The sequence below is a fragment of the Prinia subflava genome, chromosome 15, assembly GCF_021018805.1.
Source record: "Prinia subflava isolate CZ2003 ecotype Zambia chromosome 15, Cam_Psub_1.2, whole genome shotgun sequence".
Lineage (NCBI taxonomy): Eukaryota > Metazoa > Chordata > Aves > Passeriformes > Cisticolidae > Prinia > Prinia subflava.
The window spans coordinates 17,307,902-17,323,824 of record NC_086261.1 but is presented as its reverse complement, the minus strand read 5'-3'; the positions used below and the strand labels follow the sequence as shown (position 1 = coordinate 17,323,824).

At 56.7% G+C, this 15,923-nt stretch overlaps 1 protein-coding gene across 3 annotated transcripts in view; it reads right to left on the bottom strand.

Annotated features, from left to right (window-relative positions):
* Positions 1 to 328: 328 nt before the first annotated feature.
* Positions 329 to 15,923, bottom strand: part of ZNF609 (zinc finger protein 609) — a 64,146-nt gene continuing 48,551 nt past the window's right edge. For 2 of the 3 annotated variants that reach the window (XM_063412173.1, XM_063412174.1), the window contains exons 3-9: positions 14,947 to 15,172; positions 7,387 to 7,474; positions 4,675 to 7,027; positions 3,876 to 4,242; positions 3,541 to 3,716; positions 2,818 to 3,034; positions 329 to 2,700 (exon numbers count right to left, since the gene is read on the bottom strand). In XM_063412173.1, the coding sequence (XP_063268243.1) occupies positions 2,627 to 2,700; positions 2,818 to 3,034; positions 3,541 to 3,716; positions 3,876 to 4,242; positions 4,675 to 7,027; positions 7,387 to 7,474; positions 14,947 to 15,172 (3,501 nt within the window). In that variant the 3' untranslated portion in view covers positions 329 to 2,626. The remainder of the gene's footprint in view (positions 2,701 to 2,817; positions 3,035 to 3,540; positions 3,717 to 3,875; positions 4,243 to 4,674; positions 7,028 to 7,386; positions 7,475 to 14,946; positions 15,173 to 15,923) is intronic. The other variant, XM_063412175.1, reaches the window with a different exon arrangement.

Here is a 15,923-nt window from a genome sequence, read left to right as displayed (position 1 = left end):
CTTGTGGATGCCCTGTGCCTCCTGTACCTCCTCTGCCCTGGGGCCAGGGCATAGGGCAGGCCCTTGGTGCCCAGGGGTTCAAGCCTGGGGGGTTCTGCCTCCCATCATCAAGTCTGAGTGCGGCTGGTGGGTACCAGAGCCTGAGTGCTGGGGCAGAGGCGGATCCAGGGGCACAGGGCAGAAGCCTTGAGTCAATGAGCACCAGGAGCCTTCTAAGATGCCTGAGATGGGGAAAACCCCTCTCCCACCTCCAAAAAGAACTGGCCTGAGTTTTTGGGGATAAAGGACCAGACCTGGGGGAACAGGAAGAAAAAGCCACCCTCACAGGTTTGTGATTGTCTCTTAAAAAGATTTATTCTCCCTCCTTGCCTAAATGTACAAAGGCAAGAAGAGTACAGTTTGTATATATATATATTTATATATATATATATAAAAAAACAAGGAACTCGGTAATAATGTACACTTTACAGAAGGGCAGAGTCAGGAAGACTGAAATGAAACCCAACACAGCAACGCCAATGGAAACGAGCTATAAACACCAACGGTCTGACACCGGGGCTGGGGATGGCCCCGAGGGCAACAGCTGGCCCAGAGAACCCGGGAAATGTCAAACCTCAAACCTATTCTGCATAAACTGTTGTTTCATTTAACACCTAAAGGGAGACTCAACTAGGACCCAACTGGGAAGGTGGGGAGCAGCCCCCCGACCCCCTCCGACCGCCAGCAAAGCCTGTGGCACCCCCCAACACCCCCAGGCACTTCCTGTGCGCCGCTGGAGCCGCTGTGGGCCCCGGCCGTGCTGGGAGCCCAGCTGTGCCGGGCCGGCCGAGGCTGGAGGTAGGAGCAGCCAGCAAGACACTCCTCCACGGGTGGGATGTGGGGCTCTCCAAAGCACCCTGACCCTGCTAATCCCCAGTCCCGTGGCTTCACATGGCTCTGTGAGGGTGTGGGATGGGTCCGTCAACCCACCCCGTCCCTGCGGAGTGTGCCGCGCCGCGTGGCCCCGACTCCTTCCAAACACAACAAAGAGTGGAAGAAAAATGAGTCAAACAACAAGAGCAGGCTGGGGCCACCGTGCTGCCGAGAGCAGCCAGTGCCTCCTTTCCAACTGGGTACAGCGGGAAGGGGAAGAAACGGGGAAAGAAAACAAAACCCAAAACAACAGCTTTCAAACAATTGCTTTTTACAGTATGTACAGAGCCCAGCAGGCAGAGCATCCCCTTACAGCAGCCCTCGGGGCCGGGTGCAACACGGACACACACGATGAGACCGATGGCCCCCGTGGCCCCCAGCCGGGCAGCCGGAGAGGCAGGGGGAGAGCAGGGGCGGCCCGGCCGCTGCGGAGCCGAGGTAGAGTGTCGGCCTGGGGACAGCCGCTCTGGGGCTGGGGCAGAGGACCAGAAAGCCCCTGTCCTCGGAGCTGGGGAGCAGCCAGGTGTGTGGACCTTCTTCCTCCAGGACCTGGTGCCCCCAGCCCTGGCACGAGGCTGGAGCAGGGACCAGCATGGCCCCATTGCCTCTGGCAGAACCTAAGTGTGCTTGTTTCTTGCTGCGCCCTGCCTGCGACCTGGGGAAGCCGCCCTAAAAGCAAAAGGTGGATGAGAAGGGGAGCCACAGCTCCCACAGCAGGATGTGCTGCCCCAGGTTTTGGGGGCACTTGCCCTGGTAGTGGGGCAGAGGAAAGGCCGGGATTTGCAGAGTTGCAGCTCAGAAACCAAAGAAAAGCCACAGGCAAGAGCTTCAGGCAGGTCTGGACCGTACATGGCCTGGGGGGCCCTGGCAGCCTGGGGGGTGACAGACAGAGCCCCCAGCTCTGTACCCTGCTGCCCCAGCCCCCAAGGGCAGAGGCTGCTTTGCTGGGGCCAAGAGCTTCCCCAGCCCCACTCTGGCCATTGGCCACATGCTGGAGGCTCCTGCCCACAGGCACAGAGTTGTGGGTGCTGTGGGGTGCAGGACCAGATGAGGGACTGGAAGAGCCCCACAGCTGCCTCCAGCCAGACTGCCACCCACCCACCTGGCTCACACCAGCCCCCTGACACCCGCCAAGGCTCTGTGAGCCAGTCCTTTCCTTTCCTGAGACTGTGGCCACACAGCAGGCTCGGCCCCGTGTTCCAAGTCCCCGCCTGCCCCCAGTCCTGTCGTGAAGCAGCACCTCACAGAGACACGGCAGGGTCCCAAATTCATCGAGAAACCTCAGTGCTTCTGTTTCCTCTTCATATGCACCAGGTAGGTGAGTTGCCTCCACCCCGAGTGCTGGTGCTCAGTAGAATAAATACATCCGCAGGTACCAGCTCACCCACTCACCAAAGGGGTGGGGTGGGGAGCCTGTGTGTGTCCGACGAGGGGAGAAGACAGAGTCTGCCTCAGATCACGGCAGGAACGTCAAGCAGTACAATTAACACCATTCAACTGATGTCTAAAGGAGTCTCCAGCACTTCTCCATGTGAGCCAGTCACACGTCTTGTACAGCCCAGGCATCCCGGTGCGTCACATCCTGCCACGACCCAAGGGCAAATCAGCTCCTGTGAGCCCCAGCGCCACGGGCACACCCTAAACCCTCGAGGGCGTCCCGACAGCGCCCATCCCGGCCACGTGGAGGTGCGGCAGGAGCAGAGCCTTACCGTTCTCACCTCCGGGGAGGCGGGTATAGCGAGGGAGCGGAGCCTTGCTGGCTGGCAACGATGGCTGTAGAGGAGAGACCTAGAGGGGAGAAGAAGTGTCAGGAGCTGGTAGACAGGGCCGGGCACCTCGGGGACAGCGCGAGGGTCCCGTGGCCAAGGGCAGGCGCAGCTCCCCCCAGGGCAGCCCCAGTCTCACCTGTTGCATAGGGCAGGTTGTACTGCGCTGGCAGCAGCGAGTACCCGAGGTGGTGGTGGTGGTGATGCGTGGAGAGCAGGCGCTGCGAGGGCGACGTGCGGGGCCGGTCGCCGCTCCTCTCCCCTGCACCCGCGCCCCCAACGCTGCTGCAGCTCCCGCCGCCCCCCACCACCCCACAGCCACTGCGGTCCCGCTCCTGAGATGTCTTCTCACTTATCTGGAGAGGAGAGAGCAGACACATGCTGAGGGACATGACCAGCAACCCCGGGAATACTGGGGAACATACTGGGAATATTCTCACTGCCTTTGCCCAAAAGGTTCCCATGATGCTGATGGGAAGTGGGGTGGGATGGTCAAAAGCCATGTGGAGGACACAGGGCCTGTCTGAGGACAATTCTTTTCTCACTGGGTCCAAGCTCTGTCTCCCAGCTCAGCCCAGGAAAAGCCATGGGATGGAGACAGCCCCCACATCCCACCTGCCAGCTCCAGGGCTAAGGACAATTGTCACCCGGTTGCTGCAGGGCCTGGAGAAGCCCCAGCGCTGGGGCACAGCTTTGGCTGGGCCATCCTAAAGGATTTGTCATGTTGGAATCCATGGCTGCAGGTCTCCCACAGCAGCAGAAATAGCAAAACCATATGGCAAGCAGAGCTACTCCCACCTCATTACAGCATCCAGGGACTATCCCACCGAGCTGGGCGAAGCCAGCATCCTCTGACCCTCACCGTGGGTGATTTGCTCTTGTAGTGGCTGGCATGCTGCTGCAGGATGTCCAGGGCCTTGGACTCCGAGCTGGATTTACAGCTCACACTGGGGCTGGCTCGGGACTTGTCACTGTCATCGCTGCCGGACGCCTTGCTCCCATACGGAGAGAAGGAATAGCTGGAGGGTAGGTATGATCCTGGGGGGAGAAGAGCAGTCAGGGCACCGGGAGTATTTGGGCAGCACAGTGGGAGCATGCGGCTCTGTATGTGTGTGAGAGGATGTCCCACAGCCATCCCCCACCCTGAGAGCAGGGACAGCCAGGAATGGACACCCCTTGAAGCCCCCGGCTCCCTACCTGGGTAGTTCTGCATCATGACGGTGGGCATGGCACGGTAGCTGGGGTGGTTGGGGTCATACGACTGGCTGTAGGAGTAGCCGTGCATGTACGGGATGTAGGACTGATGCTGCGTGAGGGGTGAGGACACGGGGACGTGGACACTGGGCCTGGGGTCCTTCCCCACCATGCGAGCCTCCTCGGTGGGGGTCAGCTTGCACTCGGAGCTGGTGCTCTCCTTCCCGTCCTCCTTGGACGAGGCTTCTTTGCTTCGATTTCTTTCTTCCTTCAGCTTTCGGTCCCTCTCCTCTTTCCACCGCTCATCCTCTGTCTTGATGTCCGAGTACTTTGCTGGGTACACGTAGGTCCACATCCGGGGCTCAGCTTCCTGCAAGAACAGCCAGCCATTGCAACAGCTGCCTCCCCCTGGTCCTGCCTATCCCAAAGCCAGCCTCTGTTTGGAGGTGACTGGCAAACCCCACTCCCCTTCCCTGGGCTCTCCTTGGCCCATCCATGGCCTCTGCTTCCCGCAAGAACAGACAACCACCAGAGCAACCAACCCTACAGCCCCACCTGTCCCAAACCCAGGCTGAGTTTGGAGGAGACCAGCAAACCCCACTCCCCTTTCCCAGGCTCTCCCCAGCTCATCCATGACCTCACAGCCCCACCCTTTTTCTGGCCCCAAGGGAATCTCATGGAGTCCCACCACAAGCAGAGGACAATGTGTATTCCCTGAGGTGATGGCCCCAGCAAAGCCCAGTGAGTGGCTTCCTCCAGGAGCAAACCCAAGGCTGGGCTGGCAGACAGGGCATGGCATTACCTGTCTGTACCAGAGAACAGGGTCCACCTCCGCTTGCCGGCCACACTCAGAGCCACCTTTCGTCTCAGCCGTCTCCTTCCCCAGGTGACCAGCCTCACTCAGCTTCACCTTCAGCCCCTCGGCGACCTGGCTGCTGGACAGCTTGGACGAGTCCTCCAGCTTGGGGATGATGACAGATTTGGCCATATCAGGACCTCCCTGCTCCTTGGGCTTGCTCAGCCCTGACTTGACGAGGTCCGTGAGGCTCGGGGCTTTGGTCAGCGTTGGGGGCATGGGTGGCTTCTGCTTCCATTCCTCTTTGAGTGATGCCTCCCTCTCTTTCAAGCCCAGCTCTGCCTTCTTCTCCAGCCCTCGCTGCTGCTGCTGCTCCAGGCTCTGCCGCTGCTTCTGCTGCTCCTCGTACTGCTGGCGGTAGGCAGGGTTGGTGCTCAGCAGGTGGGCATGGTAGCCCTGCTCGCTGTAGCCGTAGGGTGGCACGTAGGCGTACTGGTTGTAGTACAGGGACTGCATGTACATGTTGGGGCGCTGCTGGATGACTGAGGGCTGCTGGCTGGAGCCACTGCCGAGCTCTGCCTTCTTCTCTTCACAGCCTTCACTCTTCACCTTCACCTCCGGGTTCTCCTGCTCCTCGTCCTTCTTCAGCTTCAAGGTCTGTGTCTCGGCCGCAGACTGCCCGCCGGGGTTCAGGGGTCCTGGGCTAGCCTGGGGGTAGCCAGGGGAATAGTAGGTTTCAAAGCCTTGGTAGAAGGGAGACTCTTTGCTCTGCGGTTGTGGTGGGAAAAGAGCTTTTTTGGCGCCGTCCTTGACCAGCTGCTCTGGATCCTTTGCCTTCACGCTCTCCAGTTTGCCCTCACCATCTTCCCCAGCGTCGGAGATGTCCGAGTAGGCCGGGCTGTTGGTCTTCACCGAGCTGGCCTCTGCCCCATTCTGGGTGACAACGTGCAGTGGGGTCAGGGGCTGGGCTGGGTTGGTGTTCTCCAGCCTGCTGGCCCCGCCGATGGAGGGACTGGGTGCGTTGTCGGTGAAGCTGTAGATTTTATCCGCCTCAGCCTTGATGCTGGCGAGCCGGCTCTGGTGGGAGTCAGATGAACCATTCAGCAGCCCCTCACCTTTCATCCCCAGCTCGCTGGATTCCCCCCGGAAAGGGCTCTTACCTTCCTCTGCTCTGCAGGCTTTGCCAGGAGTCAAAGGGTTTTCCACCTCTTTGGAGTCTTTCTTCTTCTTGTCTTTCTTCTTTTTCTCCTTGGAAGGGGTGAGGGCAGGGTTGACAGCAAAGGGCTCTCCCATCACCGTTGGCTTGGGCTGGATGGGTTTGAGCTGGGGGCTGTTGGGCATGGTCTGGACCACGGTTGTGGTGAGGCCGGCGGAGGAGCCGGGGCTGGCTGTGGTGAGCGTGGCAGTCTGGAAGGTGTAAATCGGCTGCGGGGGGATGGCTGGTGCAATGGGTCTGGCAGACTTCAAGCTTTTGGAAGGAATCTTCTCCTGTTTAGCACCAGAGGCCTTCTTTGACTTGTCCTTATCAATGCATCGCTTCTCCAAAGAGTCAAAGTCATCATTACTCGTCTCATCGGCCACCGAAGGACCATCTTCAGAGCCATCATTGGACAGAGCACCCAGGTCTGTGTCCCCTTCCCCGCCCTTCTTCTTGCAGGGGACCTTGGTGCTGAACTTGCTGGATGGGGAGGGGCTGTGGGGCTCCATCAAACGCACCTTGGGGGTGGCCGAGCGAGCGGGTGAGAGGGAGCCCTTCTGTGTCCCGGCAGCACCGTTGCAGCTCCCAACGTCGGCATGCAGGGACGGCTCCTCGCCATACTCGCTGTCCACATCCGCCTCCAGCTTGCTGTCGTCGTCCGTGTGCGCGTGGGCCTGGTGGTACTTGAGCCCGTTGATATGCTTGTACTTCTTGTTGCAGTTGGGGTGGGGACAGTCGATGAGGATGGGAGAGGGGCAGTTGCGCTCCAGGATAGCCGGCTCCACCTTGACGGCGGCGGGCGGCACCGTGGCCGAGCCCATTGAGTTTGTGCGGATGCGCTTGCTGCCCTTGGAGTCCTCCGAGCTGGAGTTCAGGTCCATGTCGGAGAGGGGTTTGCTCTTGCGCTTGGTGACGGAGGAGGGACTGGCCTTCACGTCCTCGGTGGTGCCACCGGGCGGGGTGCGGTGGTCCGAGGAGTTCTGGCTGCCCCGGCGGCCCTTGCTGTTGGCACCCGCCCGGGTCTTGCTGCTGCTGGTGCTGCCCTTGCTGTCCGAGGCGGCGGCCGTCTCGTTGACCGGCGTGTTGCTGTTGGGCCGCATGCGCTTGCCCCTGCCCCGGCCGTTGCGCATCTCCAGGTCGCTGGTGGGAGAGTCACAGAACCTGCAGCGAGGAGGACACCCAGGTTTGAACAGAGAGGTGGCTGTGCTGTCCCCAGGGCACAGTGGGGACATCCTTACTCCCCTAACCATCAATCCCATAGACTTCTCCCCACACTGACCGAGGAAGAGGAACCAGAGAGGTCCCTTGGGATGTGCTAAACCATCCCCAGTCCCAGGACAAGGGACATGTGACTGCAGGGACAGAGTCATGGAAGCAGTTGTGTTGGGCAAGGAGAAGATGCCAACCCCTGTGGCAGCCCCATGGGCACAGGGCAGTGTCCTGGGTGCCGTGGGGGCCATATAGGGCCAGATTTGCCCTATTCAGTGCTAGGAGCCCACCAGAGCCTCCCACCCACTCACCGGGGAGGTGCCCAGTCATGCTGCGTGCAGTCCAGCAGCGTCCCCACGTACGTCTTGTTCCTCCAGGTGACGTTGACCACCAGCATCCCTGCAAGGCAAGGGGAAAGGGTCAGATGGGGCCAGGTGTGATCCCACAGGGCCAGGAACCTGCCCCTCGAGACAAGCAGGAGGAAGAGCTAAGCTCTAGGGTTGAAGGAGGGTGGACAAGGGGTCATGGGCGCTCAGAAGAGGTGAGACACTGGGCTCAGGGCTAGAGCAGCACCAAGATGGGAGTTGGAGACTCCCAGCTCTTCCCTTCCCATGTCTCACCTAACCCCTCTTCCTGTTCCCTACTTTCATGGGATGTTAAAACCCAGAGAACCCAAAGGGCTGTGGGATTTCAAGGGAGACCTGAAGATCCACATTGGCTCCATGTGTGCTTGGGTACAGTAGGGAATGTGATCTCCAGGGAGAAAGAGCTGGGAAGCCCCTGAGGGAAATGCAGAAAGCCCCTAAAAATACTGTGGACCCCAAAGTGGAGCTGCAGAACACCCAGCAGGGCTCTGAACCAGCACAGCCATTAACCTCATAACCCACTGGAAAAAGCTGCTACTGCCACTAGATGGCAAGCTGAGACCAGCATCATTCCTGCTCAGGCGACTGTCCCTGGCAGGAAAACCCAGTGCTGGCAGAATAACCCTCTGTCGCCCTGGGCCACTTTGCTTCAGCACCTCCAGGGGCATCCCTCTGCCCTGTATTTCCATCTGCAGAACCATCCAAGGGGCCACATCCTCCCATAATGGAGCACAGTCACTGGGCATTCAAAAAACCTTGGAGTTTCAGCTTTTCCACGCTAGTTCAGAAGAGGAACTGCCTGGCTCACACCCACGCCGAAGCCAAGCCCCTCAGCACCTCTTCTGGGAGGCAGAGAGGTCTTCCACAGCATCCCTCAGAGCTGTGCGCTGTGGTGTCTCCTCCTTGCCAGGGATCACTCTGATTTCCGCATAACCGGAGCAGAGTCTGTTGTGCCAGGCACATTTATCCAAGCAAGGTAAAACTCGGGAACGTGTTTGCAAGGGTTGATGAGTGCAGCAAGATATACGGCCCCGGGAGATGGATGGAGCCGAGGGAGCCCGGAGCAGCTGCGCCTGAAGCGTGTTTATAAATCTCAGCCCACATCCCCCGCTGTGCTATGCCAGCAGCCAGCTGCAGGCTTCGGCATGGATAATACATGGAGCCAAGGCCTGACACGTGGGGCTCCTTCAGAAAGAGAAATGAAATGCAGACCTTCTCTTTCTCCTTTTCCTCCTGGAAAATGTTACAAGCAGATCATGAGAAGACAAGGTCCCAGCACACGGCCAAGAGCCACAACCAGCTCATCCCAGTGAGCAACAGACACTGGGTTCTGCCTTCAGAGGAAGGTGCTGGGACAGGCCAGGATGTGATGATGGAGACAACCTGAAGGAGAAACCAACTGCTGGGAGCCCACAGCCCCACGCATGGAAACATCAATGGGAACAGCAGGGCACATGGAATGTGGTCTTCTGCTCTTCCTAATGTAGCAGGAGCCTGTCTCCCTTCCCTTAAAACCCAAAGAAGCTCCTGGCTGCATCCTGCACCCCAACCCACCCCCACCATTCCCAGGACATCTCTGGGGAGCTGCTGTGGGATCCTCCAGGAGCTGCCCAAGGACCTGGGAGCCACTGAGGTACAAGCAGCACTAACCCAGGCCCATCCCTCCCAGTCCCTCTGCTCTCCCCGCCAGTTCAATCCCTCTGAAGCCAGAGGAGACCACGTGAGCCACTGGAAGTTAATTGCATGGCAAACCACTGGAGTCTCGTGTGCATCCCGGGGCCAGCGTGTGATATTAGAAAGGAGGTGCTGGCATTTTTCCTCCTGACCACCACAGCCACAAGAGAGAGATGAAAGAGGAAGGGGCAAAACGAGCTGGTACCATCTCTCCTTCCCTGTTGGAACTCCAGACCTCCAGCACACACCAGCCTATATTTAACCCGCTGCAACCAATCATACCAAATCCCCTCCTAATCCTCCAACAATAACCCAGGACAATTTAAACCCCAGGATAGATCCTAAGCAGCTTTTTTCACCCACTGTGTCCCCCTCCCATGGCAGGATGATGAGCAGGCACAGGCATGACAAGGGCAGCAGTGAGGAAGCAACGCTTTCGCATCTTCAAGAACGCAGATGCTCTTGAACAGAAGGAATCCCACTTGGGTAACTCCCATCCCACCTGGTTTCATGGGAAGGTGACATCTTTGATGCTCTTAAGGAATCGATATCACCCAAATCTGGGTGCAAACCACTCAGCAACCTGCTCACATCAGACTTGTATCCTGGCTGGAAAAATTAAGGGCTGGTGATGGTGCAAAGTTGCCATTCAGGAAGGCAGTGTATGAGAAATGGAGGACAAGGCTGCTGTGGGCACCAGGAGCCATTGTATTGGGGCACATTTCCCCCCTTTTCAAAGATGAATAGCCCAACCAAGAACATCTCCATGGATTCCTCCTCCACCTGCATCACTTTCAGGATGCCCTAGCTTTGGGATGCCCCTTCTTCCATGAATTTTTTTCCCAGCTGCATCATCTCTGAAATGATCTTTGTCGTTTCCCCTCCAGCTGCATGACTTTCAGAATGTTCCAGCTTCTCCATAAGCCCTGCCTATGTGCAGAGATCCCACCTGACCTGTAGTGCCCAGGCTTTGGGACACGACACCCAAAGGTGCTCATGACCACCACACTCCTGCCAGGAGACAGAGGACACCACGGGGCTGCCCAGCACAATTGTCACCTCACCCAGTGAGGAGACATCACTCACCAATTACCATCACAGGCAAAACAGACTCACCCTGGGGAAACTAATTTAATTTATTGCAGATCAAATCAGAGTAGGGTAATGAGAAATAAAACCAAACCTCAAAACACTCTCTACTGACTTCTTCCTTAGGCTCAACTTCACTCCTGATTTCTACATCTCTGCCTCCAAACAGCACAGGGGGATGGGGAATGGGGGCTGCTTTTTTTCCTCTTCCTAAATTATCCTAGAGGCACTGCCCTCCTCACTGATAGGCTTGGCCTTAGCTGACCTTGTCCAACACGGGAGAAGTTTCTGGTGTCTTCTCACAGAGAAGTCTCCTCTATCAACCTTGACAGGCAACATGAACACAATTTCCCTGGCAGGGCCAGAGGGAGACAGGACCATCCCACCATACCATGCAGGGATGGATGCTCAGATGGTGCTTGACTGTCCCTGGCCATCCAACGGCTTCCAGGGACTGCAGAGCACAGAAAGATCACGGCTCTGGACTCCAGGAGAGAAGACTTTGGCCTCTTCAGAGACCCATTTGACAGAGTGCCATGGGATAGAGTGTTGGAGGGAAGTGGGACCCAAGGAAGCTGTTTGATGTCCAAGGATCATCCCTGAACTCAAGAGCAATGCATCCCAACAAAGAGAAGCCAGGGGAAAATGCCAGGAGGCCTGATGGAATGACAAGGAACTCTTGGAGAAACTCAAACACACAAAGGAAGCCTGCAGTCAGGGTAGCCCACAGCTGAGGGGCTCAGTGACTTGTTTGCCTGGATCTTGCCCAGCAAGTGCTCCAGCCACACCACCTGAGATGAAGGAGGCAAAGAAGGATCTGGGAGAAGGAAGAACCACTTGTAAGAGAAGTTCAAGGTGCTTAAATCCATTCATGGTTCCCATGGGAACTGGCAGAGGAAGCGTCTAAGCCACTAGCCATTGTATTTGAGAAGTCTTTGCTCTCACCCTCCCACCTTCTCCATTCTGTCCCCACCTATTGCATTTCCCTCCTGCTCCAAGCAAGGACACGTCCACACTGGCATGTGCCAACCCTGGGCAGGCTTGTGCTCCGTCATACCCTCATGAGAAGTTTGCAAAAGGACAATCCAAATGTCCAGAGTACAGAAATCTGAGCCATGGGTAAGCTGCCACTAACGTCCCAGCAAGGAGCTGGAGGAAAGGATGTACAGTGTGCTGACATTTTCCAGGTGCTGCCACACCATGATCCTCACAGCTCAGAGGGTTTGTGTTTGTTCTGCTGTGATTGGCACTGGTGTGGCACCATGGGGAGGTGAGAAGGTGACATGGTCCAAGCCAGGTGACACCAGCTCCATCAAGGGGGATGGAGGAGATCTGGCAGATCCTGAGGCAGCAAAGAGAGTAATGCTTCCTGGTGTGATCAGGTCAGTTAATAGCTCCTGAGGATCAGAACTACACACAGCAGCACTAGGGGAGCTCCCAAGACAGCTGTTCCCCACTGAAGTGTCCTGATAAAGCACATCCCTGTGCAAGCCAGAATCAGCAAAGGGACAGTGTCACCAGCATGGCCACAGGAGAGCCCGAACAACAATGTTCACTACCAGCCAGACCAGACCTTGGGCCAACACCAACCTGGAATGCTGGAGAAGGTGGACCAAAAGCCAGAGCCAGACAGTTGGTGGTGGGAGCCCTCTGGGATGCCTTTAGCAGGGCTCATGGCAGATTTTCTAGTGGGAGATAAGGACAAGGTTGCTTCAGGGCAGGAAAGACATCATCAGGTTCACTGAAGCTTCATGCTCCCGTCTCAGATGAACTTGTCCTTCTTGTCCAACTTATCCTTCCAAGCATTGCCAGGTTTTGGCTTTAAAACCTTTTCTCTATGATTTTGCAGCCCCACATGGAGTGGAGAAGGCTGGCTTCAGGGAGACCTTAGAGTCCTTTCCAGTGCTAAAGGGGATCTAAAAGCTGGCTTTAGCTGAAAGACAGGAGATTTAGATTGGATATTAGGAAAAAAATTCCTTCCTGAGGCCCTGGCACAAGTTTCCCAGAGAAGGTCTGGCTGCCCCATCCCTAAAAGTGTTCAAGGCCAGGTTGGATGGGACTTGGAGGAACCTGGGCTAGTGGAAGATGTCTCTGCCCATGGCAGGGGGTGGAATGAACTGGGCTTTAGGGTCTCTTTCAAACCAAACCTTTCCTCAGTTCTGTGATTCTAAACTTGATACAAGCCAAGAGCTGCTCCACTGTTCTAGGGTCCTTCCAAGTAGTCCAATGAGGCTGCTACATCCCAAGGAGCAAGGGGAGACATGGATCCCTCTGGAGATATTGAGGAGAGTCTCTAGATGCTGGAGAAGCACCTCATCTGGCTTTGGAGACATGCCCTTGGTGTAGCTTTCTCCTCTGTACCCTTTGGGCAAGGGGAAATGCTTTCTGCATCCCTGAACATTTCACAAACTCCAGCTTCTGACAGCCAGATCCAACACTGCCCTTGACTCCATCTTTGACAATGGGAAGGCAGGGGAGAGATGCCAGGCAAAAACCAGGGGTGGCTCCCCCTGCCTTTTCACTCAAGGACAAGATGCCGTGTGACCCGAGCCAAGGCACACAGCAGATCCAAAGAGACCAAAGGCAGTATCAGGGCTCGCCTTGGTGCAGGACTGGATGTGAAATCTTTGCTCTCGACAGCAGCATCCATCAGCAGCTGGCAGAGAAGGATCTCTGTGTGAGTTCAGTGAATTACCACAGACTAAAAATATCCGGGCTGTGGGAAATCACGGGACATCTCCAAGGCATGCTCCGAGCTGGTGGCTGCGGAAGCGAGGGGTAATGTGGATGGACAGGCAGACAGGCAAGGAGCTCCACGGTGGGGTGAGGAGCAGGAGAGAAGAACAGCAACCACACCCATGGCAAAGCCTCTCAGCCAGGAACTGGCAGGGAGGGATGTTTTTGTGCTCACTGCCTCAGGGATGCTCAGTTCATCCATCCTGGCATGGCTACCATGACCCTCTCCTGATTTTCACCCAAAACAAGGTCCAAGCTCTCATCAGCTTTGCCATTGCTCATGGGGCTCTCCAGCAGCCTGGGATTTTCAGGGAACTCTGCAGCTCCAGGGCTTTTGGGTTGAGAGAAGTTACACCAGGACACCAGGCTGATGGGGCTGGGGAGATGGGAGAATCCCACAAGTGGAGGGTCCCAATGCTCCTCTGTGTTGCTTTGTGTCCCAAAATGCAGTCCAGCTGTGCCTCAGTTTCTCCAGCAGAAGGTGGTGTACCCCACAAAGTGACCAGGCTCTTGGATCACGCTCTGATCACGCAGTGCTGGGGAGGTGGTAGATCAGTGCAGACCTTCCACAGGTTTCTTTAGAGCAGATCCATCCTGCAGATCCTCTGGCCCTGGGATGTGCATAGCAGGGCTCCTGAACTCTCCTGCTGTTTCTTCTCACAGATTTTACAAGTGACATCCTTCCACCTCGGAGCAGCAGATAAAACACACAGCTCCCAGCTGCCTCAACCAGGGTGAATTTTTTTCCATATGGAACGGATGGTAAAGCAGAGGAGTGTGGAGGTCCTCATCCCAAGCTAGACATCCCAGTCTTCCTGGCACGGTCCATCCACTGCTCTCTTCCCAAAAACCTCAGGTGTTATTTCTCAACACGCTTTTTCCAAGGGGAACAACTTCAGTGCTCACATCGGCAGCCACTGCAGGACTTGGTCCTGCGCCAACCATGGTTTCAAAACCAACTGCCCAGCAGGAAGAGAGAAAAGGCAAACTGGGCCCACCCCCACCTTCCCAAAGCATGAGACAAGAAGAGAACCTCACTGGAAGCAGCTCATGGGAATGGAGATTTCAGCTCAGCTTCCATCGCAGAGAATAAAGAGTCTCAGTGAGGAGAGGCTGGGATAAAGGCCAACAGCTTCATTCTCTGCACAGAACAGCAATTGGAAGAGTGGGAGGAGATATCCAAGAGGAGCACATGGGTACCTGGCTGAGATGACCCATCAACCAGCCTCCACCACCACTGCTCTCTCTCACTTTTGTGCTTCTGGACTGTTTCTGCTTCCAGACACAAACACAAGGAGCTCACCCCGTGCCTCCCAAGGCAGAAACCTCCAGCATCCCACTGAGGCTAGAGGGAAGGCCAAGTTCCAGCACTTCCCATGGGCCACTGAGCCACCTATTCATCCCTGCGTTCCTTGGCAGAGCCCCAAGAGCAACGAAAACCCATCAAAGGACCTGGGAAAGCAAACCAAGCTGTGCACGGATGAGATGAGCTCCAGTGGAAAAGATTGGATTGGCTTGGCAAGAGAGCTGAGAGGCTGATCTCCCACTGAGTCGATTTTGAGAGCTCCGTTGGGGTTTTTTAATCCAGCAAGAGATTTCTGCCACCTCCCAGGGTTTGAGCGTTTTTGTGACAGACCTGTGGGTTGCCAAGCAAGAATGAAGTCAACTCTGTCGAACTCCCATGCCGGCTGGCACGGCCTTTCCCCTGGCACCTCTGGAACAAGTCAGCTCTTGTTGAAGGGCAGAGAAATGGCAGCTTAGATTTTTGCCTGCTGTCTGGGCAAAAGGATAACGCAACACACGGGGTTGACGCAAGTATTGGCCCATTACTCCCTTTGCTGGACAGATTATGGACTGCTCTCACACGGCTCCTCAGTCCTGACCACCCAGCCGGTGGCAGGAAAGCCCAGGACATGCCAAAGAATGACACAGCAGGGACATGGCAAGGAAGGGACTGCCATGACTCCCCCGTGACACTGTCAGGGAGCAAGAAGCTCTGACACTCACCGTCCTCTGTCTCCTGCCAGACGATGCCCTCCAGGTTGACGCTGGTCCCCGGCTCGCAGGGGCCCAGGCACTCGGGCTCGGTGGCCAGGGCCACGTCGCAGGTGTTCACCCCCACCGAGCGCGTGCGCACCATGATCTGCTCACACGGCGACGAGATGTCACTGTTGACCACAGGGACAAGCAGGTGCAAGGGCAACACTGCGGGTGTAGAGACTGGAGACTCCATCTGTGGGGAAAAAGAGGTATGTGGTCACCGTCAGGAATACTGCTGGGAACACAGAAGGCAGAGCAAGTATCAACATTTACGTTCCTGGAGAACCTCAAGCTCAGGACTGCCACCTTCAGTTCACGTCCCACAGCCCATCAGAGGACAAGGATCTCGCAGGGCTCTCCTGCCCTGGTGTGCCTATACTCATGTAACCCTGGGGAGCTCTGTAGTCACAGAGATCACACCCAAAGTCATTGTGCAGGAGATATCTGTGCTCCTGCTTGAAAGCTTGTGGCAAGTTCCTTCCCCGACGACTTCTGTAATCATGCCTGGTGAGGATGCCTCTTGGCTACGGCTCAGATGTCAATGCAGTCAATGACTTTGGACCCGACGGCTCACTAGAAGAGCTTCTGCTCAACCAGCACGACAGGACAAACGAGCAGCAGACTCCCTCCGGCACCCACGAAAACCAGCATCCTTCTTCCAGAACTACCCTGTGACCACCTGCAGGCACAGGCACTTGGATCGTATCCCTCTTCCCTATGCAAGTATCTGCTTCAGAGCCTGATCCAGCCATTGTGCTCCCTTTGCACTCAGAAACCAGATTCCACAGCCAGAGCTGGGCTTGGAAAGCCAACAAGCCAATATGCCAAGTGGAAGCCCAGCCAAGCCACCCTGCTGCTGAGAAGCCAAGGTCCTTGGCCGCTGTGCCACGCAAGCAGATTACAGCAGAGTCAGGAGGAGGATGGCTGATGGGCTGGTTCTGTGG